Below are 26,610 nucleotides of genomic sequence, written 5' to 3' on the forward strand. Positions count from 1 at the left end.
AGAAGTAAACAATTCACCAGTTTTAAATTGCACATCATTCTGAATAGTGTGATGAACTCCCGCGCTGTCCTGCCTGGGACACGAATCGCCCCTTTGTCCAGCGCATCCACGCTGTATACACTACCCGCCCGTTTGGTCACCTCCTAGCCCTCTCCGTTATCAGATTCACTTTCTTGGTGTTGCAGTGCTTGTCTTCAAGTAACCCTTATTTTACGTACTAAAGGCCCCAAAGCACAAGTGATGCTGGCCGCTCAGATTTGTCAAAGAGAACTTGCTGTTGTTAATCTCTTACTGTGCCTAATTTATCAGTTAAACTTTATCACAGGTATTTATGCATAGGAAAAAACACAGTATCTATAGGGGTCAATACTATGCATTTTAGGCATTCACTGGGGGTCTTGGGATGTACCCCTGAGGATAAGGGGGGACAACTGTACTCTCTGTTTCCTGAAAGGTCCTGATTTGGGGATTAATTATTCGGATTCTTTTCATTCCTAAAGGTTAAATGCATCCTGGAAAAGTGAGTGGAAGAAAGAGGTGAGCACTTGTCTGTGCATTTACTAACTTTCTGAACTTGGACAACCCACAGTCTCCTCATTTATAATGTAGTGGTGACAGTGGCTTTCCTTCTTATTTTGCAGGTTATTGTGTCAAATAAGGGAAAAAATATGACGGTGCCCCGTAAACTATGCAAATGCTATACAAATATAGTCACTGTTATTAATTTTAATAAACCATTCTTTAGGCCTTGATCAAAAGTATTTCCATCTGAAAGTATTGACTGAACCGGATTCCCAGGTTTGGATTTCAAAACCTGTGGGAGTATCTGCCATGTGGTTGTATTGCTATAGGCACGGGGGCAGCGATGAATCAGATACAGTACCTGGCTTTAGGAAGGCAGGTGACCATGTAGTGAGGGCAGATGGGGAAGTAAACAGGCCATTACAGTGCTGCAGGATGAGTGCTCTGATCTGACCATGCAACGGGCACTGTAGGACCTCACTCGAGGGCCCTAGATCCAGCCTTGCAAGGGTGAAAGGAAACTCCTTAGAGGAAGTGATAGACAACACGGTCTTGAGTCACAGGACTTTGGGAAGTGAAGACAAAGACTCAGAAGCAAATGGAAGCTTGAAGAACTGCAGGTAAAGTTAAAGACTGCCCATTGCCATGCAGGAGGACAGCGAAGAAGGGATGCATGTTAACCAGAAGCCACATTACAACTGACTTGTCTGCCTAGCTAAGGGCTTTACATTGATAGCCATAGAGAGCCACTGAGGGGTTTTCAATAGGGAGTGTTAAGATCAGATTGAAGTTTTCTTTCTTTCTTCTTTTCATTCCTTTCTCTCTCTCTCTTTCTTTCTCTCTCTCCCCCCCACCTCTTCTCCCTCCCTCCCTTTCTTTCTTTTTCTTTCTTTCTTCCTTCCTTCCTTCCTTCCTTCCTTCCTTCCTTCCTTCCTCCCTCTCGCCTTCCCTCCCTCCCTTCCTTCCATCCTTCCTTCCTTCCTCTCTCTCTCTCTCTTTCTTTTTGAGGAACGTTAGCCCTGAGCTAACATCTGCCACCAATCCTCCTCTTTTTGCTGAGGAAGACTGGCCCTGAGCTAACATCTGTGCCCATCTTCCTCTATTTTGTATGTGGGATGCTGCTACAGCATGGCTTGATGAGCAGTGCACAGGTCTGTACCTGGGATCCAAATCAGCGAACTCTAGCCACTGAAGCAGAGAGCATGAACTTAACTGCTATGCCACCAGGCTGGCCCCCCAGATTTAAGTTTTAGAAATGTCACTGCAGGGGGCCGGCTCCGTGGCCCAGTGGTTAAGTTTGCATGCTCTGCTTCGGCGGCACAGGGTTTTGCCAGGTCGAATCCTGGGCATGGACATGGCACCGCTCATCAAGCCATGCTGAGGCGGCGTCCCACATGCCACAACTAGAAGGATCCATAACTAAAATACACAACTATGTACCAGGGGGCTTTGGGAGAAAAAGGAAAAATAAAATCTTCAAAAAAAGAGGGAAATATCACTGCTAATGCAATTTAGAGGATGAATTGAGGGGGCAAGACTCCCTTGAAGACCCATAAGGAGACTGTTGCAGCAATTCAGAAAGAAATGAAGGTGGCTTAACCGGGAAGAGAAAGGGTGGCGAAGAGCTTAAATGATGCAATGAGGGAGAGGCATTGGTACAACGGGAATAACAGGAGTAGAAAGCAGGAAAGACAGGAGGTTGAGATCAGATAGTGGGAGATAAAAGGTTCCCAAGGATGGCCAGGATCCCGGCCTTGAGGATGGAAGCTGGAAGTGGGTGGAGGTGAAGGTTACTGAAAGTGAGGCCATGGCATGGGAGGCTCCTTCTATGGCTTTTTGAAAAATTGTGGTAAAATACACAAAACATAAAATTTACCTCTTAATCATTTAAAGTGTATGGAGTGCCTTGTGTTAAGTGCAGTAAGTATATGAAGCGGCATGAAGTCCGTTCACGTTGTTGTGCTACCGTCACCACCGTCTATCCACAGAGCTTTGCATTGTGCGAAACTGAAACTCTGTCCCCAGTCTCCCCACCGCCACCCAGCCCCTGGCCACCGCCGTTCTACCATCTGTCTCCATGAATGTGACTATTTAAGGTTCCTCACATAAATGGAATCATACAGTATTGGTCCTTCTGTGACTGGCTTATTTCATTTAGCATAATGTCCTCAAGGTTGATTGATGTTGTAGCATGTGTCAGAATTTTCTTTCCTTTTAAGGTTGAATAATATTCTCTTGTATATTCTTCTAGCCCTTTTAAACTTTTGATTATGGCCCACAATAAGAAATGTATTTTACATCATGACCTAGGACACATGTATGCCTTATGTTATTGAAATAATTATTAGTATATGTTATATATAATAATGTATTTATTATTGAAATATTTTACCCCCAAACCACCCTTCCTACATGTGAACTACTCTGATATTTTATTTCTATTCTGTTTCTTAAAAAAAAAATTCTAGTCACAATCCTCTGAATCAATTTCGTGACAAATTAATGGGTTTTGATCCCTGCTTTGTAAACAACTGGTCTGTTTGACTTTGAAGTTACCCAGGATGATAGCAAGACTTGGCATGGAGTGGAAGACTAGGAGTTTGGTGCCGAAGTCCTCGATGAATATAGAGGGGCTAAAACACAGCTTCATGCATTTGTCTCCATGAATGGCCTATAATTTCAGCACAATCTGTTAAGCAAAGATTTAAACTGTCAGTTTATTTCTAGTGTAAATAGGGTAATTCATGGATTTGCTGATTTTTTTCCCAATGGTCTCCAGCTGGCATGGTTCTTTTGCTTTGATTTATTCACTGCCAGTGACCATTCCTCTCCATTTTTCTATCATAGGGAAGAACGAAGTAAACTTCCCTTCTTCATATTCCCAGACCCCCACAATCTGATCTGGGAAAGGGAAAAGGGAGTTGGCAACCTCAGCAGCAGGTGGCTGTGGCCTCCAGACCCTGTAGTGCTTTCAAAGGCTCCATCTGTTTCACAGCTGCAAGAAGAACCCACCAGAGGGAGAAGCAATGTCTGGGTGGGGTGGGGTTCATCCTCCAGGCTGGATGCTGGGGATGTGCCTTGCCAGGAGAAGAGAGCAGGGTCCCAGGAGCACTGAAGATCAAGGGACAGGCCTCCCACTAGGTGTCTGTGCAGTGAGAGGAAAACAGGGGCAACTGGAGGTAGTGATGGTCTGAGAAGGCCAAAGGTTTTCATCATTGTCTCCCTGGGTCACTACACTCCCAGCTGTTTCTGATAAACATTAACACAAGCGTCAGGAGAGCTTTACCCTTATTAATTAGCTAATCTCTGTGATATTCCCACCGGATGAGTTCAGAAAGATCACCATCTCGACAGCAACGGAAAAATAAGTGCGGATGGGGAGGGAAATCAGAGGAAATTCATCTATTCATCAAACATTCACTGAGCACCCACCATGTGCCATGCACTGCATTAACTGTTGAAGATATGATGTGAAAAAGGCACAGCCTCTTTTTGAATGTTGACCTAAGACGTCGGGGTGAGCATGGTCAGACCAAGTATGTATTCTTAGTTAAGGGTGTGGAGTTTGCACAGGTGCAGTGATGAGAAAGAGCTTGACTGGTTCAGCAAAGTGGAATTGAGGTTGTTCATGTTGGGAGTGGACAGCCAGGCACGGACTGATCTCAAGATTTGATGAGGTTGGGCACTCTGGCCAATGAGAATCACAGGGAACCCTAGGATGCCTCAAAACTTAGGCTGAGCCATTTGACCACCAAAAAATATACCTGGAGAATGTCTATAAAACATTTGGAGCTGGAGACTTAACTATACAAGAACTTAAGGATTTTTACCAAACACAACTATATATGGTACCTTATTTACTCAATTTTCTATTACATCAGTGATTGCACTTTGTCTTTACAACTTAGGTCAGTAGAGGGGGCATTTACTTATCCTAGTCCCTCTATTCTCACCCCCTACCCTCTTTCCTTGATAAAGGAACTGAGGATCAGAGGGTAAGCAACTTGTTCTGCGTTAACCAGAAAAAGAACCTGGATGTTCTGAGCCAGGCTAGAGCCCTCTCCATTACTCCAGGACACTTGCTCAGATCCAGACCCTCCTCTAACTCTGCTTTTCCTGCACAGCCCTTTGAGTTCTGGCTTTGCCAGGATGAACTGCCCCAGCTAGGACAAAGGACACCTTGGGCTTCACATATGTTGGTCCTCAGAGGCAGTGCTGTATGCTGCACACAGGTGTCTGAGGGGCACTGAGAACTCAGTCCTCCCTTTTATTCATTCCACATCTGGGAAGGGAAGAATGCAGCCTAGACTACGTTGTCGTGTCCCCACCTCCGCTCCCTGGAACTCACTGAACTTGTTCCTTTGGGAGAAACCCTGAGAGACGGAGTGGTGTGGTGTAGCAGTTTTGGTGTCACATTTGCGGGTTAGAATTTTGGCTCTGGCATTTCCTAACCAGGAACCTCGGGCAAGTTTATTAACTGTTCTGAGCCTCAGTCAAATGGTATCCCTGATAACCACCTGGTAGGACTGTGGGTACAATCAAGCCTGGCTCATAGGCTGCTGTTAGAAATGGGAGAAGGAAGAAGGGAGTTCGGAAGCCTCTGCAGTTTTATCAGAGGGTCCTGGCCCTGTCCCCTCTCTGTTGAAGGGTCAGGCTTTGCAGACCCACTTAGCCCAGGGCATCCTGAACACTGGAGATCACTTTTCTGGGATCCAAACGGCTCACAGAGTCACCTCAGGGCATCCTGACCTCTGAATCGCCTCCTTTAGGAGTGGCCTTTTCCCACCCTCCTCCACTTGCTAACTTACTGCAGATCAAAGATAGCACCAGTGAAAGGAACCTGGGTCCCAGGAAGGCCATGGCCAGCCCTGAGCTTGGAATTCCAGGGTAGGAGGGGCTTCCAGCGGTCTTGCACTCACTCCCCAACCCTCACTCCAGGCAGATACCCCTGCAGTGGAAATCTGTTAAAACTTTGAGCTCATTAAGGAGGCCCTTACTGACACCTAACGTCATTTTCCTCCTCGTCTGTTACCCTACCCTGCCTGAAAATGCTCTCAGGATGGACGGCAGAGTCTGACCAAGCCTCCTCACAGCCCTCCCAGCTGAATGCAGGTCATCTCAACCTCTGTGTTTTGCTTGTACAGATCTTATTTTTCAATCTGAATTCACCTCTCACCTCTAGGCTCTCTTTGAGGTTTTGTATTCCCTCTTTGATTCAGGTAGGACTTGGGATGGATGGGAGTGGAAGCCGAACCAACATAGTTTGGAAGAATGCCAGCAGCCAACATTCTCCTGATTTAGGAAGAGGAGGAGGGAAATGAAGGTTGCCACCTAAAGATACTATGTGCTCTCTTTTTGGCAATCCAGAGAGACACTAGTGTTTTCTTAGCCAAACAAGTACCAAAGGGGAGCCTCAGAGTGGAGGGTGGCAAGATGTGGGGTGGCGACTGGGTGGGGGTGGGGAAGGCAGAGGGAGGGTGTGAGAGTTGGATGAAGAAGTTAGTTTTCCTGAACTGGATGTGTTAGTTAATGACAGGTGGTTGGTCTGGAAAATTGAGACCTCAGCCTTGATTTTACCTTGCTGGTGGAGACCTGGTTTCTCATCAGGCCAAGGGATCCTGGCCATTCTTTCATTGAACAAATAATCACGACCACTTCACTGGGTTAGGAGTTGGAAATACAGAAACAAAATACACAGCTCTCTACCCTGCAGGACTTAATAGTTTTGTGGGAGGTTCACGTAAGTAAACAGACGGTTAGGGTGCTACAATACAGGCGAGTATAGGGTGCTGCTACAAGAATACAGACAGGGAGGCACTTAATCTACCTGAGAGTGGTGAAGAGGGATTCAGGAAAATCTTCCCAGAGGAGATGATAATTGAGCTGAAACCTAGAGGGTTAAAGGGAGTTAGCCAGTCCAGGAAGCGGGAAAAGGCTCCCAAGAAGAGGGAATAATTTATTCAAAGTCCCAGGTTCAGAGAGAGCCGGGTGGGTCAGGAAAATGGCAGAGGGCCTTCCGACTGGAGATGTGGGCGTGAGAAATAAGGCTGGGAGGTGGGCAGAGGCTAGTGAACAGCAAGCCACTTCCAGTAGAGGGAATGAGCCCACGCTCCTTGAAGGAGTCTTACTGGCTGTGCCCACCAATGGCAGTCAATGGCTGCATCATCTCTCACAGCCCAGGCTCAAGAGCAAGCTGCGTAGTCAAGCCAGTGGAGGCGAAGGCAAGAAGGCAGGTGGGCAGAGGTTCTCCACCATCATGATGGGGCACAGCTGTGGTATTCTCGGATCGTCCTGAGGATCAAAGATTCTTTCCACATACTTCGAGACTATCATGCTGAAGTCAGGAATTTCTTCGCTGGTTCTTGAAAATGGGCATCTGCAGGGTGAGGCAGGGCAGGGTAGCTTGTTTGCAGCCAGCTGTATGCCAGTTGTATTTAGTATAGGGAGTAAAGGACAATACTGTTCCCAAAGCAAAGACTAATTGGGAAGGGAGGAAAAGTGAGTGGCTCAGAGGTGCCGCTGTTGGAATTTGGGCACATGGCTCACTTTGGAATCTGCTGGGCCCACCATGTCTCGGGGGCTGTGGGCCTCAGTGTGACAGCCCAAGGGAATGTTTTATTGCTACTTCCTGTTATTGAGCATTTAAAATGGATCTGACAGGGCAGGGAACATACCAATCCCAAACATACCAGCCCCTGCCCTTTCCAAGGGAAGCGTGCCCCACATGCAACATTCTCCTGCTCCCTGTTCATGCAAACTCCCTTCTCTGTTTGGCTGCTGAGGGTAGGGAGAAGAAGAAGGCACAGTGCGGAATGTCATTTGCTTTGCGTTTATTCTGCTTTGATCTATTGGGACAGCACTACGGTTCCCCAAATTCAGGTAGAAAGGGAACAGTCAGGATGAAACCTCTTGGTGAGGTGCTCAGTGTAGACTTACAGCTTATCCTGCATGCCCAGTAACTGGATGGTCAAGCTGTCTGTTTCAGGGGCAAGGTCTCATTTAGATCCCCCCAAAGAGTAGCTTGGCTGGGCAGCTTACCACCAGCCTGAGGCCCACAGACCAGTCATATGGTGATATACACCATCGTGCAGGAATGGGATCATAGCCACAGGGCGGTTCTATTAAAACCACTCGCAGCTCAGCCACCTGAGCAATCCTTCTCTCCCCTCTTGCCCGTCTACTTCTCCCTGAACCTCTACTTCCCTCTCACGTTTCGTTTCACTAGGCAAAAAGATGAGCTAAATTAAGTGCTTCTTCCTTGCACTTTTTTAATCCCCCTCTTCTCCATTCTCCCTTCCAGTTCCCTCTCACCCCATTCTTCTCCTCATGATGCTACTGAGGCACTGTGCATCACCTGTTGGCAGGTTGGTACTCTGTCCTCCCAAATGTTCATCAGTACCTCTGCCATTGCACAGCTCCGGAGGGCAGATTCGCCTTGTGGTTTATGTCATATGCTAGGGGGTGCCTTTCACATATGGTACGATGTAAACGGTGCACTCTGCACTGTGTACCTCAGTTGCCTTGGATTCCACGTGGGACTCAAAAGCCTTCAAAGCAACAAGTCTCTCAGGGGAAAATATTGGCCCCCTGGTGGAGAGCAGGTTCTCAGACTGGACATTTAAGCCTCTGACTAATGCCTCTGTGAATTGGAGTCTCCCTGCTGCTTTTAACCGGAGATTCAGAGCCTCTGACACAGAGACTTTAAATCTTCCCAATCCTCCCTCCAACCTCACCATCCACCACTCCCTCACACGACCACATCTGCGACAGATGATCTGAACATGCCATGTGTCATCCTGACTTCACACCTTGCTCCTGGAGTTCCTCCCCACCGGAATGCCTCCTCTCTAGATCGGAATCCAATTTGATCACTGACGCTCAGCTTCCCGTCCTGCTGGAAGCCTTCCTTGTCCATCCCACCTCAGCGACATCTCTTCTCTATTCTCCAAACTCCTTCAGAAGTCTGTTCCTCTCATCTGACACTTTACATCAGACCACTGCTTAGAAACAATGGCTTCCCATTACAATGAGAATGAAATTCCCCCTTATCCTTCTTAGGCCCTGTGTGGTTTGACTTCAGCATAGTTCTCTGACTTCTTTTCTTCCTGCTCTTGCCCTCGTCCACTCCCCTTCAGCCGCATTGGCTGGCTCTCACACTCACCAGGTTCATATCCATCTCAAGCCTCTGCACTTGCTCTTCCCTCTGCTAGGAGAGACTCTTCCCCTAGACATCCAGGGGCTACCAGAATATAAAATCTGTAAGGGCAGAAGCACCATTGTATTCCAAGTGGCTTGAACAGTGCCTGGCAATGGTGGGTGATTAATAAGTATATGTTGGATGAAAAGTACAAATAATACACTGCCTTGCATTGTCTGTCTCCTCCTTCCCTTTGCTCCATCTTTCCTTTTGTATCTACCTCCTCCCCCAATCATAAGTGTCCTGAGGGCTTATGATTTGTATCCCCTCAGCATCTAGCCCAGTGCCTTAAGGTAGGTGCTTTAATAAAGACAGGGGGTGGGGGGAGAGTTCCTTCATGCCTTTCTCACTCAGCAGGCTGAGCAGCCTGTAAGGCAGAAAAAGGGTAACCTTTGTCCTCCCAGGGCTGCTCGGCCATTGGTTCAGTGAGCCAGCTGCCAGCCCCAGCCTCTGGGATGTCTGCTCCCATCACAGCAGAGCTGTTCTCCACTTGGATTTCCCTTCTTGCCACCACCACCATCATTTTCTGAGCTGGGTGGATTTTGGCAAAGGGTATCTAATCTCCTAGAACTGCAGCTGCCCCCTCAGCACACACCTACTCTTAGGAGAAAACAGGGTTCTGCTGGACTAATTGCACTTTTTACAAAGTGAGATGTACTAGAAAGATTTATTAAAAGATCATGACTTTGGCTGCTATATTTCAAAGACTGGGCAGATGTTTAAGTGATAGAGTTAAATATTCCAAACTTACCTCATCCTCCCTCTCTCTCTCAAGGGTGAGCATTCTGTTCTTCCAAAACCATGTCCTTCTCCATATTTGGGAATCTGGAATGGGCACTAGAGGCACAGCCCTATCTCCTCTTGGTGTCTGGGAACTGTAGTTCCCAATGAGTGACGGCTGCTTTTTCCTGGCCAGCAAGTGGGCTGTCCTTCCTCAGGAGGACACAGCAGGAGCCCTGAATACACTGGGATGGAAGGGTACTATAGAAGGCTTTCCTTCTATTTTCAGCTCTCTGTGAGCTGGTTTTGAGCAAGGCATCATTGTTCTGTGGCTTAGGCTCCCCATATGTAAAATGGGGATAATTATGTCTCTCTTTTTCCAGCTGCCAGATTATTTCTTGGGTGGGGTAATTAGCCAGCACCCATTAAATGCTTTGAGCTCATTCCAGCAAGGAGTGCTTTATAAATAAAAATTGTTATCTTTAAAGAGGAAAACGTTAATTTTGATTGCCTAATTGCCTCCACCAACCCACTCTTCGTCTCCACGTCAGAGATGCTGCCTAATCCCTTTGTGCACATCTCCACGCACCCTGCACCAAATTGCTTCCCTGCATCTCCTTCCATTTTGTTTCATCAGCTCGAGTTTCCTATCCTCAAGAACAAACGCTCTCCTCCTCCTCTCTGAAAGGAGAGAATGAGACACACCAACTCTGCCCTTTGTCAAAAAGCATAAGAAAGTCATAGAGAAGGGATGATTCGGACTGGATTTGAGCTCCACGAACTTCACGTCTTCCCAACTTGTGCATGAATGTGACAAAGAGCTGTCAGTCTCTGCTCCCTCTGAAGAAGGAACAGAGAATTCACTGCAGTAGGAAGGAGTTTTGAAAGATCTTAATAAGAACTCCCTTCTCTGGAGATTTGAAAAAGAGTACTGAGACCTAGCACCCTTAATTAGAAGAAAGAGGCTGGTACAGTGGAGTGCCAACAGCAGCAGGCTTAGAGTCAGGATGGCTGGAATCCTGGCTCTGAGACTTGAGGCAAATCATTTCACCTCTCGGGCCTTTCTTTATCTAGGAGATGGACATAACAATATACGTTAGAATGTTTTGCAAAGTGTGTACAAAGTTTAGTTGTTATAAGAGGCAGTATGATGCAGTGGCTAAAAACGGGAATTGTAAAGTCAGACACATTTGCATTAGAATTCCACCTGGATTTGCTGTGGAAATTTGATCAAATTACTTGACCTCTCCAAACCTTAGCTCTGTTATCTCTGAGATGGGGATAATGAGGACTACACGAGACAATGCATTGTAATGGACCTAACACAGAGCCTGGCGCACACCAAGTTCTCAATACACGTAGTTGTGACCATTATCAATGTATTATGTAAATCTAAATGTAGTTATGACTATCAATGCATTATCATTGCATTATGATTATTTGTCTCACGCTTTGATTTTTTGTAATAATCAAATAAAATAATGTAAAGGGACTTTTTAAGTTGTAAAGTACTACACCAATCTGAGGAATGATTAGAATTAAATGCACAAAGGAGGGAGATGGACTTCCCAAAGACTTTTTCCCAGCTTCAGGGTTATACAAGATCAAGGATGTACAATTGCTTTTTAGCTACAAATAACTATAAACATGTAAATTGTCACTAGTAACAGCAGGATTATTCGTTTCTTGTTTTAGGTAGTAGGTAATACCAATATCCAAATGAAGAATAAAAAGGAGCCTCATAGGGGCTACCTGGTGGCGCAGCGGTTAAGTTCACACGTTCCGCTTCTCAGCGGCCCGGGGTTCGCCAGTTCGGATCCCAGGTGTGGACATGGCACTGCTTGGCACGCCATGCTGTGGTAGGCGTCCCACATATGAAGTAGAGGAAGATGGGCACGATGTTAGCTCAGGTCCAAACTTCCTCAGCAAAAAAGAGGAGGACTGGCAGTAGTTAGCTCAGGGCTAATCTTCCTCAAAAAAAAAAAAAAAAAAAAAAGGAGTCCCATGACATACTGTGAGTAAGGCAGGTTACAGGGCAGCATAATTATCACTAAATACACATACCTACTATGTGTATTTATGGAAGGATGTCCATCAAAACATTAAAAGCGGTCATTTATGAATGGTGGGTTTCAGATGATTCTTATTCTCTTGTCCTTTTCTGTCTTGTTTGGATTATTTTTACTCTGGGTATATATTAACGAGAACAGTTAAAAGATATAAAAGGGCAGATGTTGAACAATCAGATTTCAGGTTGTAAAACACTAGGAAGATCCATATGACGGTCCTTTAACCTTGGAGAATGTTTTCTTGGGTATGGAAAATGGAATTTCCGTCAACAAGGAGTAGTTTGTGAGAATCATACTGACAAATGCCCGTGAAGGGAAGTCAGAGGGGAATGAATGGAGCCAGGGGAATGATGGCCCTGGGAAGAGAGCAAGAGAGGACCTCTTCTCTGTTTATTTTGTAGGCTGTAAGAATACGGTGGTTTCCATCATAGCCTGCATACATGTGAATTTCCTCGTTTGCTACGGTAACATGTTTCCTGTTATTCTACCTCTATTCTTTCTGGTCTTTTAGACTCAGCTGTCAGAGAGGAGAACTGTGAACTCACCCACTCGTCATGCTGCCCATACCTTTTGTCCTGAGGGATTAGGGGAAGGGTGGTGAACCTACCTACAACCTGCTTCCACTGTCCTGCTGCCTTTCAGAACCAGACGCACAAACAACAAACTCACTTCCCAGCGGGACACAAAATAGCAGGGATGACAGCATGCCTTACCATTCGTGATGATCTTCTTCCCAGAGAACTTCCCACAGGCGAGTCCACATAAGCTTGCAAGCAGACTGTCCATTGGGCAGCCCATCCCCAATGAGGACAAAAGACATGTGCTGGGGGGAAAGGCAGGTTCTTTCCTGTTGCCACAAACAACTGAGATTGTCCTCAGAAAGAAGTGAACGTCTTTGGACTTCAGCATTAAAGCCCACTTAATGTGGAGCCAGGAACAAAGAGGGCTGCCATGTTTGGCCTTGTGGGTTGTAAAATCCACACAACTCCATGGGGTGCCATTCATACAGACTTGCTGGGAATGGCACCTCCTAGAGCTGTGCTGTGTGGATCCCAGGAAGCGGAATTTTTTCTGAGCATACTGATTTGCAGAGAAAGAGGCCTTTACAAAGCCAGGTAGATTGGCTGAGTAGTTCTTAACAAATTTTTGAAACGATCTGAGTTGTTGTCAGTTAAAGAATATGCTCAGACACCTATTTTTCTCATCTTACTAACCTTTTAGTGTTTTTCTTAGAGTCATTCTAACTGCTCCAGAGGCAGGTGCTGAGTGGAGTCAGCATATCTATGCAGCATGGCACTAGGCTTGGGGAGGTAACAGTCTGAGAATAGTAATTAGAACAAAAACAAAAGCAAACTGCAATCCCTTTTATTTCTTTTAGGCCCTGACACATGGGACAGGTTGGGCAAATATTTGTTTTACCTGCTGTAGTCAACTGAGTATGAACTCCAGTTTTAGGGTTGACTAAAGCTACCAGGATTGGTGCGACTGGAGGCCTGCCCTTGAGCTTCTTTGAGTTCTTACTTTTGAGGTTCTTTCTTTTCCTTCTACTCTCTCCTGGATAAGGTATAAAATTAAGATTTCTGGAAATCCTCCCAACATTTCTCTTTCCTCCCCCACTACCCAAATACCTTAATCAGGGCTGACCCAAAATCCCACTTCAGGAAATAACTTGGGGTGTAAATATTCTGTCAGTAGTTCTCAGCCTTTTAAATACAAATGACCACTTTTAGTTACCCCTCCATCCCTCTTATATTCAGAATATTTTGTCTCCTAAACAAAATCTTTTAATCAATAACATTTGTAGCATTACTTCAAGTAAATACACAATTTATTCTTGAGATATTAAAGCTGTGTCGAGAACCCCTGCCTCTCATTTTCCCTGAGGGCCTGCTAGGGGGACCCTGCAGCTTTTGAGAACCACTGCTGCTCTCCCTGCAGGGGAGGGGATAGCCCTGGCGTACTGGTGTCAATGGCCCGCAGTTGCTCCCAGCGCTGCTCTTCCCAGCCCGTATCTGTGCATCAAGAGTGACTTCTGATGCTGTGAATTACCCCAAAGTGATTACTGGCAGAGATTTCTGGGCTAGCGAGAAAACATTTTTAAGCAAAGGTGAGGTCCTCTCTGGGGCAACACGGGATAGGGAAAGGAATGCTGCGTTCTTCTGCTGTGTGATATCAGGCCATAGATTAACCTCCCCCAGCCTCAGTTTCTTTCACTGTAGTATGATAAACCTCCTCCCAACTCTAAAATTTTATCATTCAAGGTGACTGAGTTTATTGAACTATTTCCTGGGAAATAAGGAAGACAGCACTAGAAGGAACATTGCAAATTACCCATAGACAAGAAGGCAGGCTGTGGGATCAGTATCTAGAAACAACTTTAAGTGTCTCTCTTTTTTGGGGGCTGAGTTACGGCATGTATCTCTTCAGCTTCCAACCTTTTCATACAGTGATCACCAGTGAGGCCGCCTAAATGTCAGGACAAAATGACATGAGACAGCTCAGGAGAAGCAGGGTCTCCCAGGGCATTGCATGCTTACTGTTTTACACCTTGCTAGATGGCACAGGGATCCTGAGATGGGCAAGACTCTACCCCTGTCCTCAGGAAGGGCACAGAAGAATAGAGGAGCGGCACAAATAACTATACGGAAACATGGAAATTGGGAAGGACCCACAGAGAGGCATAAAAAACAAAGCACGATTGGGAGTTTGAAGGAAGGAATGATTAGCTTGAATTAGGGGTGATCAGGAAAGGCTGGGGGAGAGAGCATCTTTCTGCACTTCCACGATAGAGCCAGGGCTGACTTATCCCCAGTGAGCACCCATTACTTGTTTTGTTTTTCAGGCTTGGTCTGGCATCATGAAGATTTGCTCGGCCTTCTGAGCGAATCCTCTGACTCCTGGGGTGGGTGAGAAACGAGGGAAGTTGGACAACAGGTCTCCTAGTGAGGCTCCTCCAGTCACCTTCAGGGGAGACGAAGAGGAGCGACAGACAGCCCTTTGAAGAATGCCCCTGGGTTTAGGATCTGGTTAGAAATCTCCAGTAATTGTTTTAGCTTTGCCATTGAAAGCACGTGTTTTGTGCTCAGGCAGTTTCTGAGCTTTAGTTTCCCATCTATAAATAGGAAAAATAATAATATACGTGTGTTACCTTGCTCACAGGTTTGCTGTCAAGCTCAACTAAGATAAGTGAAAGTAGCTTGTTCAACCAGCATTATACATTAGTGAAGAAGAGGCTCTGGAGCCAAATTGCCTGAATTTAAGTCCCAGCCCTGCTCTGCACTTCCCATGTGACCTTGGGCAAGTCCCTTAACTTCTCTGTTGCCTTGGTTTCTTCATCGACAAAATAGGAATGACACTAGGACTTTTGTCACAGGCTTGTTGAGATATATATATATATATACTTTTTTTTTTGGTAAGGAAGATTAGCTCTGAGCTAATATCTGTTGCCAAGCCTCCTCTTTTTGCTTGAGGAAGACCGTTGCTGAGCTAACATCTGTGCCACCCTTCCTCAATTTTGTATGTTGGGCACTCCCACAGTATGGCTTGATGAATGGTGTGTGGGTCCACGCCCGGGATCTGAACCCACAAACCCTGGGCCAGCAAAGTGGAGTGCATGAACGTAACCACTATGCCACTGCACTGGCCCCCAGGGTTGTTGATATTAAAATGAGTTACATGTAAAGCACTCAGAGCAGCACCTAGCACATAGTTAATACTGTCCTACATACAGGGAGCCGTCATTATGACTGTTGCAAAGTGCTCTACAGAATGATTATGATGATTACTTCTTAGACACAGAAGCAAAGTAAGAGTTTTGCTGTGTCTACATGGAGAGGAGCAAACAGGAAGCACTGAGTTTTGCCCTGAACTCCAAGTTCAGGCTTTAAAAAAGAGCCATAAAAATGCCATCCAACTTACGAAGGCCTGGAGTGAGGCAGGCACACCCCTCAATCATCCTGGACAAACATTATCTCCACCCTGCTAATACTTATCTCTTTGGGTGGCTTCTGGGTAAAGGTCACACTAGGCATGATCCTACTGTGCCCAGAGCTTCACCACCGACATCCCTGTACTGAGGGGCTCTGGTTGGGTGGGATGTGTTCAAATGGACAGCTATGGATGCTATCTATTGTCACAAAATGCAGAACCAGTAGAACCAGAGGACAGAACAGGCTGGGCTGACTGCAGCTGTGGGCATCTCTGACCTTTGGTAAGGAAGAGTCGAGTCAGATTCTAGGTCAGAAAGGAAGATTACAGAACTTTGAGGTAGAATGAGGTTCTTTCTTCTCCTTACTCCTTCCCCAGTATATTATACCACCTCACCTTATATTAGCTTCAACTATTCCAGTGGTTTAAAGAGTTCCATGGGCTCTCACATGATCTCTTCTGATCCACACCTCGTGTGGCAGGTGTTGGTATCAATATCCTCAGATGAGAAAACTGAGGCTCAGAGGCATTCGGTGACTTTCTGGAGGTCAGCTCTTAGTCACTGAAGGAACCAGGATTCTAAGTGGTGTAGCTCATCTCCCAGTTTAGTCCTCTTTCTGCTACAAAAACACTGACTCATCGCCTGCTCAAAGCAGGCTGAGCAAGTTCACATCCTCAGATTAAGGCAATAGGCTCAGCACCCTGCCGAACACCAAGTTCCAGGGCGTGGGTATGGGTTAGGGGATGGCTCATAATGTGGATTTTGTGTTTCATTCTACTAGTTTTCCCCAAATGGAATGATTCCAACAATACAAATACTAACGAGTGAGGCCTTATAGACCTGAGAGAACTGTCCTTGTTTCCACTCTTTATTTTATCCCAAGGGGAGGTTTCCAAGCTTGCATCATGAGCCCTGAGTCACAAAGACTGCTTAGGTCTATGTCATACCTGTTCACTTTTCCTCAAGTGGAATAAATTTACTTACATTTAGGATTGCTGTGTCTTAGCTTGAGAAATTCTGGGTACATTCAGACACAGAGGGGACGGTGGAGTCATAGAGGATGTGATAAGGAACCAACGTGGGCACCACAGTGCTAAAGTTAAACTGGTGACATACAGTCCACTATGAAGCCTGTGTAATCAAAAATTGGGTGAAACACAGAAACAGAACACAATCATATTTTTATACGATTTTTTAGCAACCTTCCACTTCGTTAAATATCTTGACCTCAGTCTGGGAGCTGCAGCACTACTGAGGCGCATTTGTTGCTGGCAGGTCTGTTTCTTTTAAGGCTGTGCTGCCATCTCCTGGAAAAATTTGGGAATAGCAAGCAACCTCTTGTTCTGGCAGCCATCACTTAGAGGCGGTCCTCCTGGAAGTGAAGGGATGTGGTCCTGCCAGTCTCAACTTGCCGAGGCCTGGTCAGGTCTAATTTCTGATCCTACTGCTTTCCTGATTTTTCAGGGAAGACTTCTAAAATCAGTTTTGAGAAATAAGTTATTTTGTCCAATAATTATATTATTACTAATGATCATCATCTGATGTCAAGTCTGAGGCAGAACTGATAAAATATTTTGGTAACTTCAGCCTTGGACGCATCCACATTTTCCAGAGATCTCTGCTTGCTTCTGGAGTTTGCTGTGTGGAAGGACCGTTGCTTGGTGAGGACGAGGGACTTAGGGCGGAGCTCCTCACAAATGACCCTGTGAATATCTTGGTCCCAAGGGCACTGTTCCACTGACAGAGGCCAGTCATGAGCACGAGGGCCACGTTTTCTCTCGGCTCCGCCTCAACTCTGGATTTACTGTTAGAAAACGAAGTTAAATCTAGATATCAACCCTATCCCTCCTCTGTTGTCACCCCTAATTCTCTTCTCCATTTATTTCTCCTTAGCATTTATTGCCGTTGACATGTTGCTGTATGTATGTTACTCGCTTCTTTTTAATCTTCTGTCTCCTTCCACGATGATGTGAGCTCCGCCACTGCAGACACCTGTCTCTTTGAAAAGTTCACTATGGGATCCTCAGCGCTTAGAGCAGAGCCTGGCACCTAGCAGGTGTTCAAACAGTACCTGTGGAAGAGCGAGGGCCTGGCTGCACCGCCTCACACGGACGGCTGCCGGCGTCCACGCCTCCGCCCCGGCTCCCACGAGGGCTGTCTGCAGAGGGCCGGGGCCCGCCGTCCTCACTGCGACCCCGCAGAAGCTCGGACTCAGAAGCGTCACGCGGCTCCACTCCCGCTGCTGGGATTTCCTCTGTTCGGCCTCTGCTGGAACTGCGTAATGAGGAGCCCTCCTCGTCTCACCACAGCCTCCGCTTTATTGTTGCCCGATGCCGAAGCGGTTGCGCCAGTTTGTTTTCCCCCGGGCCAGCGACGGTTTCTGGGGCACGGCACGCTGAGGGGTGTAGTCCGAACTCCGCCATCGGCATCCAGAGGGCGGCCCACCCGGGAACGGGAAACGACTACAACTCCCAGAGTGCCCCGCGCCGCCGGGAGCCCTGCGTCCGCCGGGGCTGCGAGGCCGGGAAGGTGCCGGCGCCCCGGCCCTCGCCTGCGGTGAGCGGCACTGTTCGTGAAGGGAACCCGGGGCGGCGCTCCCGGGGCGAGGTGGCGTTGGTCCGCGTCGTGCGCCAGAGGGGCTAGGGCCGGGTACCGCAGGGTCGGCTGTTCGCAGGCCCGAGTGTGGACACGGCCCCTCCTCTTCCTTCCCCGGGCCTTGGCCTCGGGAGGCCCTCGGCGAGCAATGAGGCCTCGCGGTCTTCCCGCCGGCCGGCGCGGCGGCTGCCCCGACGTGCGAGGGGCCCGGCCCTGAGCCCGGCGCCATGAGGAGCGGCGCCCCCAGCCCGGCGGCCCCGCCCCGGGCGCTCGCGGGGCCCCTGCGCAGCAGCGAGCCGGCGCGCGCCGCCCCCGTCCGGTCGGCGGCCGCGGCCCTGCTGGAGGAGGCGGCGGACCTGCTGGTGGTGCACCGGGACTTCGGCGCGGCGCTGCGGACCTGCGAGCGCGCCTGCCGGGCCCTGGCATGCGGCGCCCCGGCGGAGGAGCCCGCGGGCGCGTACGTGCAGGCGCCGCGCGTCTCGGGGGCGGGGGGCCTGGAGCGCGGGAGGGGTCGTGCCGAGGCTGCGCCGCGCGTCGGGGGCGCCGCGCGCTCCTCCCGGGGAGCCTGGGCGTCGTCTTGTGTCCGTTCTCCAGAGGAGGAAAGTGAGGGTCTGACCCGCGGGCGGGCAGGGGCCGGGTCCTGCCGCAGAGCCTAGGGGCAGCCCTGATCGGGGGGGCGTGGTCGCCGGGAAGAGAGACTGGACCGAGTGTCAGGGATGCAGTCAGCAGCGGGGGAGTCCTCCCCGCCCCCAGGCCGTCCGCTCGCGACCGTGGCGGATGGCGGGAGTGGGTTCAGGGCGGGCGTGGTGTCGCCCGTCGAAGGCCTGCCTGAAAGACTCAGCCCGAGGGAAGCCTCGGCCCCGCGTGGCTCTGCCTGGTGCTGCCGGCCTCGCGGAGCTGAGCGCGTCGTTCCTCGGGGCTGTAAGCTGCGTAGACCGCGCCGGGCGGTGGGGGGTGGCGTCGTGCCCGCCGACCCCGGAGCCGGGGGCCGGAGGGCCCCCTGGGCGGCGCTCGGGGGTCGCGCCCTCCCCTAGGCGGCCGCTACCCTCCCGGACGCGGCGCTCCGCGGGGTCCTTTCCGCCCGGGGCTAGAGGAGGCCTTCCCGTTGTTTTACGCCTGGTTTTACTGCGGAGAAAGGTGTGTGTTGCTTGCTGCTGGAAGGTTTACAGCAACGGTTAACTGCTGGGAAAAGGGTCGTTTCCTCTTGTCGGGGCCCGTGAGACCGATTGCAGTTGTGAGGCCCGCTGGAACCCTAGTGGGGAGGATAGGGGTGCTGGCTGCCTGGGAAGAGAGTCCCAGGCGGAGGTGGGAATGGAAACGCAGGGGAACCGCTACTAAACGCGAGTTGGTTTTTCTGCTGACAGCTCCTTGGAGGTGAAATGCTCCCTGTGTGTTGTGGGGATCCAGGCCCTGGCAGAAATGAATCGGTGGCGGGAAGTCCTGTCCTGGGTTCTTCAGTATTACCAGGCTCCTGAAAAGCTGCCCCCCAAAGTCCTGGAGCTGTGGTAGGTCCTCCCTGCTGACTCGCTGGATCAGTCCAGGAACCAGAGTCTTCATGCTCTCTTCTGAGTCAGTGCCTCTGTCTCCTCTTTGCCGCTTCCCAGCCATTTCCCTCCAAATCTAATTCTTTCCCTATTTTTTTTTTTCAGACCTCAAAACATAGCAAATAAAGGGTGAGGAAGGAAGAATTTAAGAATGGGATAGGGACAAGAGAAAGGGAGGGGACACTGGGAATAGGAGATCTGAAGTGGGATGACAGAAGTTGAATGTGTCAGCTGAGAAAGCTTCTTGCTGCTTCTTAGGAATTCCTAATTCTTGTCAATGTCAGCCTGCAGCAGGGAAGGGCTGGAGGGTGGAGGGGAGGACTTGGATAGGAAAAGTGTAGTGGTTATGAGAGATGAAGCGCTGTGCAGCACTGACTGTTCTTTTTTTGTGGATTGTATTATTTGGGGCTGCAGTGTTCTTTTATACAGCAAAATGCAAGAGCCTGCAGCCATGCTGGAAGTGGTCCGTGCCTGGCTCCAAGACCCAGACAATCAGGGCCTTCCAGAATACAGAGCCTTGGTAGAACTTCACCTGCAGCGGGTTCTGCTGCCTCTGGGCTGCTTGTCGGAGGCTGAGGAGCTAGTGGTGGACTCTGTAGCCTTCAGTGATGAGCAGCGGCTGGATGCACTCCAGGCCATTAGCACAGCGAGGGAACAGCAGAAACATGAACACTCTGGCTCTGAGGAGGCCCAGAAACTAAACCAGGAAGGTAGGACATTATCCTTCTGTGGCTTCTGTAAAGTGGAGTTGTGGGCTTTCATGGAGTTGAGGTCCATCATGACATTCCTGGGAGCTTGGGAGCAAGTCTTTGTATGAGTAACTTCCAAATCACAGAATGGGAAACCTGTTGAGTTCCTTAGAAAGCCAAGCCAACATGGCGGTGGAAGGAGAAGCTCCATATAGACAGGTGGTGCCGGCCGGGTCTCAGAACCTTGGCTCTTGTCTCCTGAAAGTCACCTGCTCCTTGGAATCCTCTCATTAGATCTTTTGCCTCCACCATGCTGGCCTAGGTGGGATATTACTCCTCCTTTGAATGCTGGCCCAAGTACAGACACAGCTGAGGTGTGCTTGGGATAGTCCAAGGAAATAAGCAACTAACACGATAAGTTGGTGACTTGACTTATGAGATGAAGAGTATGTCTCCTCAGCTTGGGCCCCCCTGGCCCGCATCCTATCTGCCTACACTTACTAGACATCTTGGATGTCTTCTTCAGTGATTGATGTCCACCATCTTCAGGGGCAGCCCACCTCTGCCCATTAGAGTGCAGTTTTATAAAATGACTTCTATAGGGAAGCCACCTCACGACCCACCACCACACACCTGGCTGGCATCATACAAGGGTTCCTACACAGCGTTGGGTTGGGTGTGGGAGTTGTTTTTTTACAAAGAGACTTTAAAAGGTCTTCTAGTCTAGACCCTTCCCTGGTCTTGAATCCTCCTCATCCCTTTCCCTGGAGTGATCATCTAGTCTGCATATGAGTACCTCCAAGGACAGAAAATTCACCAGCTCCTGAAGCAGCTCATTCCATCTCTGGACAGTTCTGTAGGGAAGTTCTTCCTGATGCTGAATTTAAGCTTTTCTCTTCGTATTTTTTACCCACTGATCCTTGTTTTTTTTCTTGGTAATGTGGACAATAGGCCTAATCCCTTTTTTTACTTGAAAGCCCTTTGCCTATTAGGAGACTTGAATCCTGTTCTCCAAAATGTTTTTCTTTGCATCCTTAAGAGCATGAACTTGTTGAGATAGGATTACTTCTTTGTAAACAAGTTGTTGGCTTAGGGGATTCCCTGTGGCTACCCAAGCCCTCTGCTCTTCGATTCCCTGGGGAGAAATTAGGGAGGAAAGGGATTTGATGGCAAGTTCAGTACCTTTTGCTCAACTCTAAGCTCAGAAGCAGGGAGCTGATTCTCATGACTTATGCTGAAGTTATGCTCTCTCTCCCTGACAAGGCTCCTCCTCCCACAAATTTCTGTCACTACTGATGTCTCTTCGCCGGCTTTGGGACTTTGTAGTGAGCCACTTCTTTTCCCTGCCCTTCAAGAAGAGCCTTGTGGCTGCCTTGATCCTCTGCCTCTTGGTGGCAAGGTTTGATCCAGGTGAGTGAAGCCTGCCTCTGCCCCACCCTTCCTGGGGAAGGGGCAGTTGATGGGCTGGGCCTGTGGGAACCCTCCCGGGGGTGGAGGTACCTCCTGAGTATCTTCTACAAGGAGCATTGCTGGACCCGAGCAAGAGTCAGCCCCAACCCACAGAGAAGGAGATTGGTCTAATCCTGGAGTCCCTGAGAGCAGCCTGGAGAAAAGTCCATTCTATCCTGCTGGCCCTTGAATGTGCACTCTGGCTCATTTAGCCATCTCCTTTATCCAGGGGTGAACTCTGAGTAGAACCTCAGAATTTAAAAAAGAAAATCTTATCATAATGTCTAAAAAAACTGTGTTAATTTAAAACATATTAAATTGTAGAAATACATATACATTTTAGAAAATGTGGAAAATAGAGAAAAGTATGAAGAAGAAAACAGAAGTCACCTATATGCCTGCTATTGTAATGGTTATACTTTCAGTCTTTTTCTATGGATATAGATGCAGTTTTGCATGTCATAGATATTCTTTAAAGCATAGCTTTAAATGGCTAAATAATATTCCAATTTACAGAAGCTTCCGTAATTGATTTCATAACTCCCTCTTGTTGGACATTTGCTTGTTTCTTATTCTGTCTTCTGTTGTGCTGTGAAGGAGACATGAGCTTCCTAAGTGCTCTTGGGAATGGCCCTCTTGTTTCCTGAGGATTAATTCCTCAGAAGGCTGAGCACTGGGCCAGAGGTTAGGCAGGCGCTCACTTTTTTAGATTTTTTTTGTGTTACTCTGTGTGAGTTGTGATGTAATCTCTACTTTCCTTGTGAATTTAGACTTAGAATAGAATTACATAACTTTCAAAACTGAACGGAAAGAGGCCGGCCCCATGGCCTAGTGGTTAAGTTCAATGTGCTCTGCTTCGGCAGCCTGGGTTTAGATCCTGGGTGTGGAGCTACACCACTAGTTGGAGGCCATGCAGTGGCTCACATACAAAGTAGAGGAAGATGGGCACGGATGTTAGCTCAGGGCCAGTCTTCCTCAGCAAGAAGAGGAGGATTGGCAGGAGTTAGCGCAGGGCTAATCTTCCTCAAAAAGAAAAAGAACCATAAAAAAAAATTCTCTAAATTTTTATCAAGTCTCTGGAATAAAGCAGAAAGTCAGAGGGTAGACAGGAACAAACACGAACTATCCTTAGCTTTCCTGAGAGCTAATGAGGGATTCTTCCTACAAGAGACAGAGCTGTTCAGCCAGCACTCCTGCTTAGTGTTCAGCAAAGGGGTTAAAGGACGAGTGTGAGCTGTGCACAAAGAGCTCACTGAAGGAGAGAAAGGACTGTGGGGACACGGGAAGAGCTAAAGATTAAACCAAAAACTTGCAGTTTTGAAAAGAGACAAACTGTTTGTGTGACCCTGGGCTAGTAACTTTTCTCTCTGGTTCTTAGGATTCCCAACCAAAAAAGAAAATGAAGGGACTAGAATAAAGGGTTTCCAGTTTTTTTTGCCAAGCGGTGCCATGTTCGCACCCGGGATCGGAACCGGCGAACCCCGGGTCGCTGAGAAGTGGAACATGTGAACTTAACCACTGCGCCACTGGGCTGGCCCCATTTTTTATGGTTCTTATAAGCCCTTTAGTCTCATAAACCCTGGTCTCCTAAGTGGGGACGGCAAGGGGCCATTTGAGTTTGCTGTTTCCAAGCGTCCTCAGAGCGTTTTCAAAGCGCCCTGGCCTTACGGGCCTAACCTCGGTAGCAGTCTCGTGAGCTAACTACTGCCAATCCTGTTTTTGCTGAGGAAGACTGGCCCAGAGCTAACATCCCTGCCCATCTTCCTCTACTTTATATGTGGGACGCCTACCACAGCATGGCTTGCTAAGCAGTGCCATGTCCGCACCCGGATCCGAACCAGTGAACCCTGGGACGCCGAAGTGAAACGTGCAAACTTAACCACTGCACCACCAGGCCGGCCCCGACATTTTTCTTTTTAAGAAAGAAAGAACAAAAAATCACTTAAAATCAGTAATTCAAATAAGGAAAACAAACAAACTAGCTCAGCTCTAATTCCAAAGAGGTAGATTTTACTTCATTTTATTTTCAATATAATTTACTTATGATAAAAAATAGGTAATACTGTCACTTGGCTCTAAATTTAAATGATGCAGAAAGGAATGTAGTGAAAAGTCTGTTTCCAAATTTATCTCCCCAGAGGTAGCCACCATTACCAGTTTTTGGTATATCAAAAAGTTAGATTAAGGGGCTGGCCTGGTGGCGCAGCAGTTAAGTGCGCACGTTCCGCTTCATGGTGGCCTGGGGCAGGAGTTAGCTCAGGGCTAATCTTCCTCAAAAAAAAAAAAAAGGTTAGATTAAAACATAATAAGTTTGGATCTTTTTCTCAGCAAGCTTAAGGTCACTGTAATCCAAGTGAATAAAATATATCCCAGAGAATATATCCTAGAGAAAGTGAGATTCTTTACTGGGGAGGGGAGGAGGAGCAAATAACGTTAAGCATCAAAATATGCTTTAAAAACCGTGCTGTCTCCAAAGGCACTGGAGTTTCTGAGGGATGGGTGTGGGCTACGGGAGGAGGAGGAGGGAAAGAAGGCACACTGACCCGTCTCCCCTTTTCCCTGCAGCTTCTCCGTCTTCCCTGCCCTTCCTCTACAAGCTGGCGCACATCTTCCATCGGATCCGGGAGGCCGTGTCTTCTCCTCTCTGCCAGCTTCCCATCCAGAACTGAGTGGTCTTCCTCACTCACCTCACTGCCCCTCAGGTCTGCTGCGGCAGGGGCGAGTGACTCATCCATGGCAGCATGTTTCCTTTTGCTGGCTGGTTCCCTGTAGGAGTGGAGCCAGCCTAATTCTAGAAAGAGCTGATCCAGTCAGATGAACTGTATCTTGCTGCCTGAATGCTCTTCCCCTCGCACCACACTTTGGCTGGCCTTGGTAGGTAATGTGGAAATGGAGTGGGTCTAGAGGGCACAGGTCCTCCAGAAGAGTCACCTCTTATTCCCAGTGGCTCCTTGTGAAGGAGGAGTTTGGAAAAGGAGAGTGCTTTCCTGAACATTCCATCTTCTTGGCAAAGGCAAAGGGCTGATTTTTTAGGTCAGGGTGTTAATGAAACTGGAAGTTCAGGAAAACCCTGATGGAGTGACCCTTGGCCTTTCATTTCCTTGGAAAACTTCCTCTGAAAATCACCCCAGAGGGTAGGCCCTTGATTAGGCAGAGTGAGATCTGAGAGAGCCTCTTTCTTTTCTATGCTCCTCTCCACAGATCCGGTCTAGGTATCAGTATACCATCCCCATGGTTTTGTGATGGGCTTGAAGCTGCTTGGGCCTTCTCTGTTCAGACCAGCACCTGGCTTTTGGAACCAACCAGGTGCCCGGTGAAAACAGAGTGAGGCTCTTCAGCCCCATCACTGGGTAAAGTGATCCTGCATCGTGCCTCTCGGGCTGCAGCTCGATTTCCCATGTCGTCCGTGGCCAAGCCCTGCTCTGTGACACTTGGTGTCTCCGCCTGCCCTCTCCCTCCCATCAGCCGTTCCCCTGCTCTGCAGTAGTAGTTTTGTGCTTTGTCCAACAGCTGTTTCCCAGGTTCTGCCTGCGTCCTTGCCTCCTTGGTACACTCCTTGACTGCTGGTTCTTCCCTTTCTGTGTCCTCTTGTTCTACTTCTGGTTTCTTGTTTGTATAATGCACAAGTGTTTCTGCTCGTGGGGTCTTGAAAACTAGGCCAGCCTCAGAGGCTGCTGAGCTGAAAATGGAACTGGGTAATCAGGTGAGCTGGAAGCAAGGTGCGGAGTGGGTTGGGCAGAAGGCAGACATGGGTTTTGAAGGCAACGAACAATTTATTCGTTATTGTCGGGAGGAGGCATCGGGGCCTTGGCATTTTGAGTATAGCTGAATGTTTCAGTGTTTTCTGTCACTGGCCAAAGGATCTTACATGTTTCTGTGCAAGTAAATGTAGAACACTACCTTGCTGTCAGGTGTGAAAGGCTTCCCGCAGGAGCCAGCCTTTCTGCAGTGGCAGTCCCGCAAGCGCCCCTGCTGGGACCTCTGTCAGTGTTGAGGTCAAGAATATGGGAGGTGCTTATTAGCTTTTCATAGGCTGATTTTTAGCAGTTGCAAGTCAACAGCTTCTCTTTAGTAAAAGGGATAGAGTAAGTGAACTTCACAGGCCCATGGAGATTAAGTCCCTAAGCTGTGGTCCAACTCTGTAGAAAACAAATCTATGCTTTTACATATAGGCTTTTAAATAGAGTTAAGAACCTTGGGGAGAGGAAGGGAGATGGGTGAGCTTTGAGATCTCTCCTTTAGAAAGATTTTTTAAAATGAAAATCTGGTCCTGTTCACTACGCTAGATAAAACTCTTTAACGAATTCCCATGGCCTATAGGATAAAACCCAGATCCTTTTTTTCTTTTAGGGAAAGAGCTGAGAGTTAGTATTTTTTTTTTATGCTTTTTTGGTGAGGAAGATTGGCCCCAAGTTAACATCTGTAGCCAATCTCCCTCTTTTTTTTCCTCCCCAAAGCCCCAGTACATAGTTGTATATCCTAGTTGCAGGTCATCCTAGTTCTTCTGTGTGGGACAGTGCCACAGTGTGGCTTGATGAGCGATGCTAGGTCTATGCCTAGGATCCGAACTGGTGAACCCTGGGCCGCTGAAGTGGAGCCTGTGAACTTAGCCACTTGGCCATGGGGCTGGCTCCAAAACCCGGATTCTTCTTCATGGAGTTTAAGGCCCGTTAGGCACTGGTTTGGGCTGACACTTCCACTTTCATGTGAGGCCTCTGTTCCTTATGCATGCTGCCCTCTGGCTGCTCAGCCAGTCATAGGTTCTGAACACTGCGCGTTCTCTCACATTTCCGTGCCTTTTGTACTTGCTGTTCCTTTTGGAAGGTCCAGCCTTCCTCCTTGCCTGATGAGTTCCTCGACCTTCCAGACTTACTCAAGGGTTACTCCTGGGAATCCT

The 26,610-nt window shown here is 48.3% G+C and overlaps 2 protein-coding genes across 3 annotated transcripts in view; both read left to right on the forward strand.

The window, feature by feature from the left end:
* The first annotated feature begins 961 nt into the window (after nucleotides 1–961).
* On the forward strand, nucleotides 962–24,413 carry PEX26 (peroxisomal biogenesis factor 26). Of its 2 annotated transcripts, XM_046668763.1 has the most exons (6): nucleotides 962–1,142; nucleotides 17,330–17,992; nucleotides 19,396–19,536; nucleotides 19,990–20,285; nucleotides 21,528–21,674; nucleotides 24,279–24,413. In XM_046668763.1, exons 2-6 carry the CDS (start codon nucleotides 17,718–17,720, stop codon nucleotides 24,380–24,382), a joined length of 963 nt encoding a protein of 320 aa, XP_046524719.1. In that variant the 5' UTR covers nucleotides 962–1,142; nucleotides 17,330–17,717; the 3' UTR covers nucleotides 24,383–24,413. The 2 variants fall into 2 exon arrangements, with proteins under 2 accessions (XP_046524719.1, XP_046524727.1); XM_046668771.1 differs by lacking the exon at nucleotides 962–1,142 and having other exon boundaries at nucleotides 17,922–18,488.
* Nucleotides 24,414–24,484: 71 nt separating this feature from the next.
* Nucleotides 24,485–26,610, forward strand: part of LOC124243158 (tubulin alpha-8 chain) — a 28,431-nt gene continuing 26,305 nt past the window's right edge. Inside the window, exon 1 of the mRNA XM_046668750.1 lies at nucleotides 24,485–24,587. Coding sequence (XP_046524706.1) covers nucleotides 24,528–24,587 — 60 coding nt within the window. The 5' untranslated portion in view covers nucleotides 24,485–24,527. The remainder of the gene's footprint in view (nucleotides 24,588–26,610) is intronic.

Source organism: Equus quagga, chromosome 1, assembly GCF_021613505.1.
Source record: "Equus quagga isolate Etosha38 chromosome 1, UCLA_HA_Equagga_1.0, whole genome shotgun sequence".
Lineage (NCBI taxonomy): Eukaryota > Metazoa > Chordata > Mammalia > Perissodactyla > Equidae > Equus > Equus quagga.

Bases quoted from the DNA above. Each gene is read 5' to 3' on its own strand.
- PEX26 (XM_046668763.1), top strand. From the start codon at position 17,718: ATGAGGAGCCCTCCTCGTCTCACCACAGCCTCCGCTTTATTGTTGCCC. The intron at 20,286-21,527 runs GTAGGACATTAT...CTCCCTGACAAG, and splicing joins CCAGAAACTAAACCAGGAAG to GCTCCTCCTCCCACAAATTT. The intron at 21,675-24,278 runs GTGAGTGAAGCC...TTTTCCCTGCAG, and splicing joins GGTGGCAAGGTTTGATCCAG to CTTCTCCGTCTTCCCTGCCC.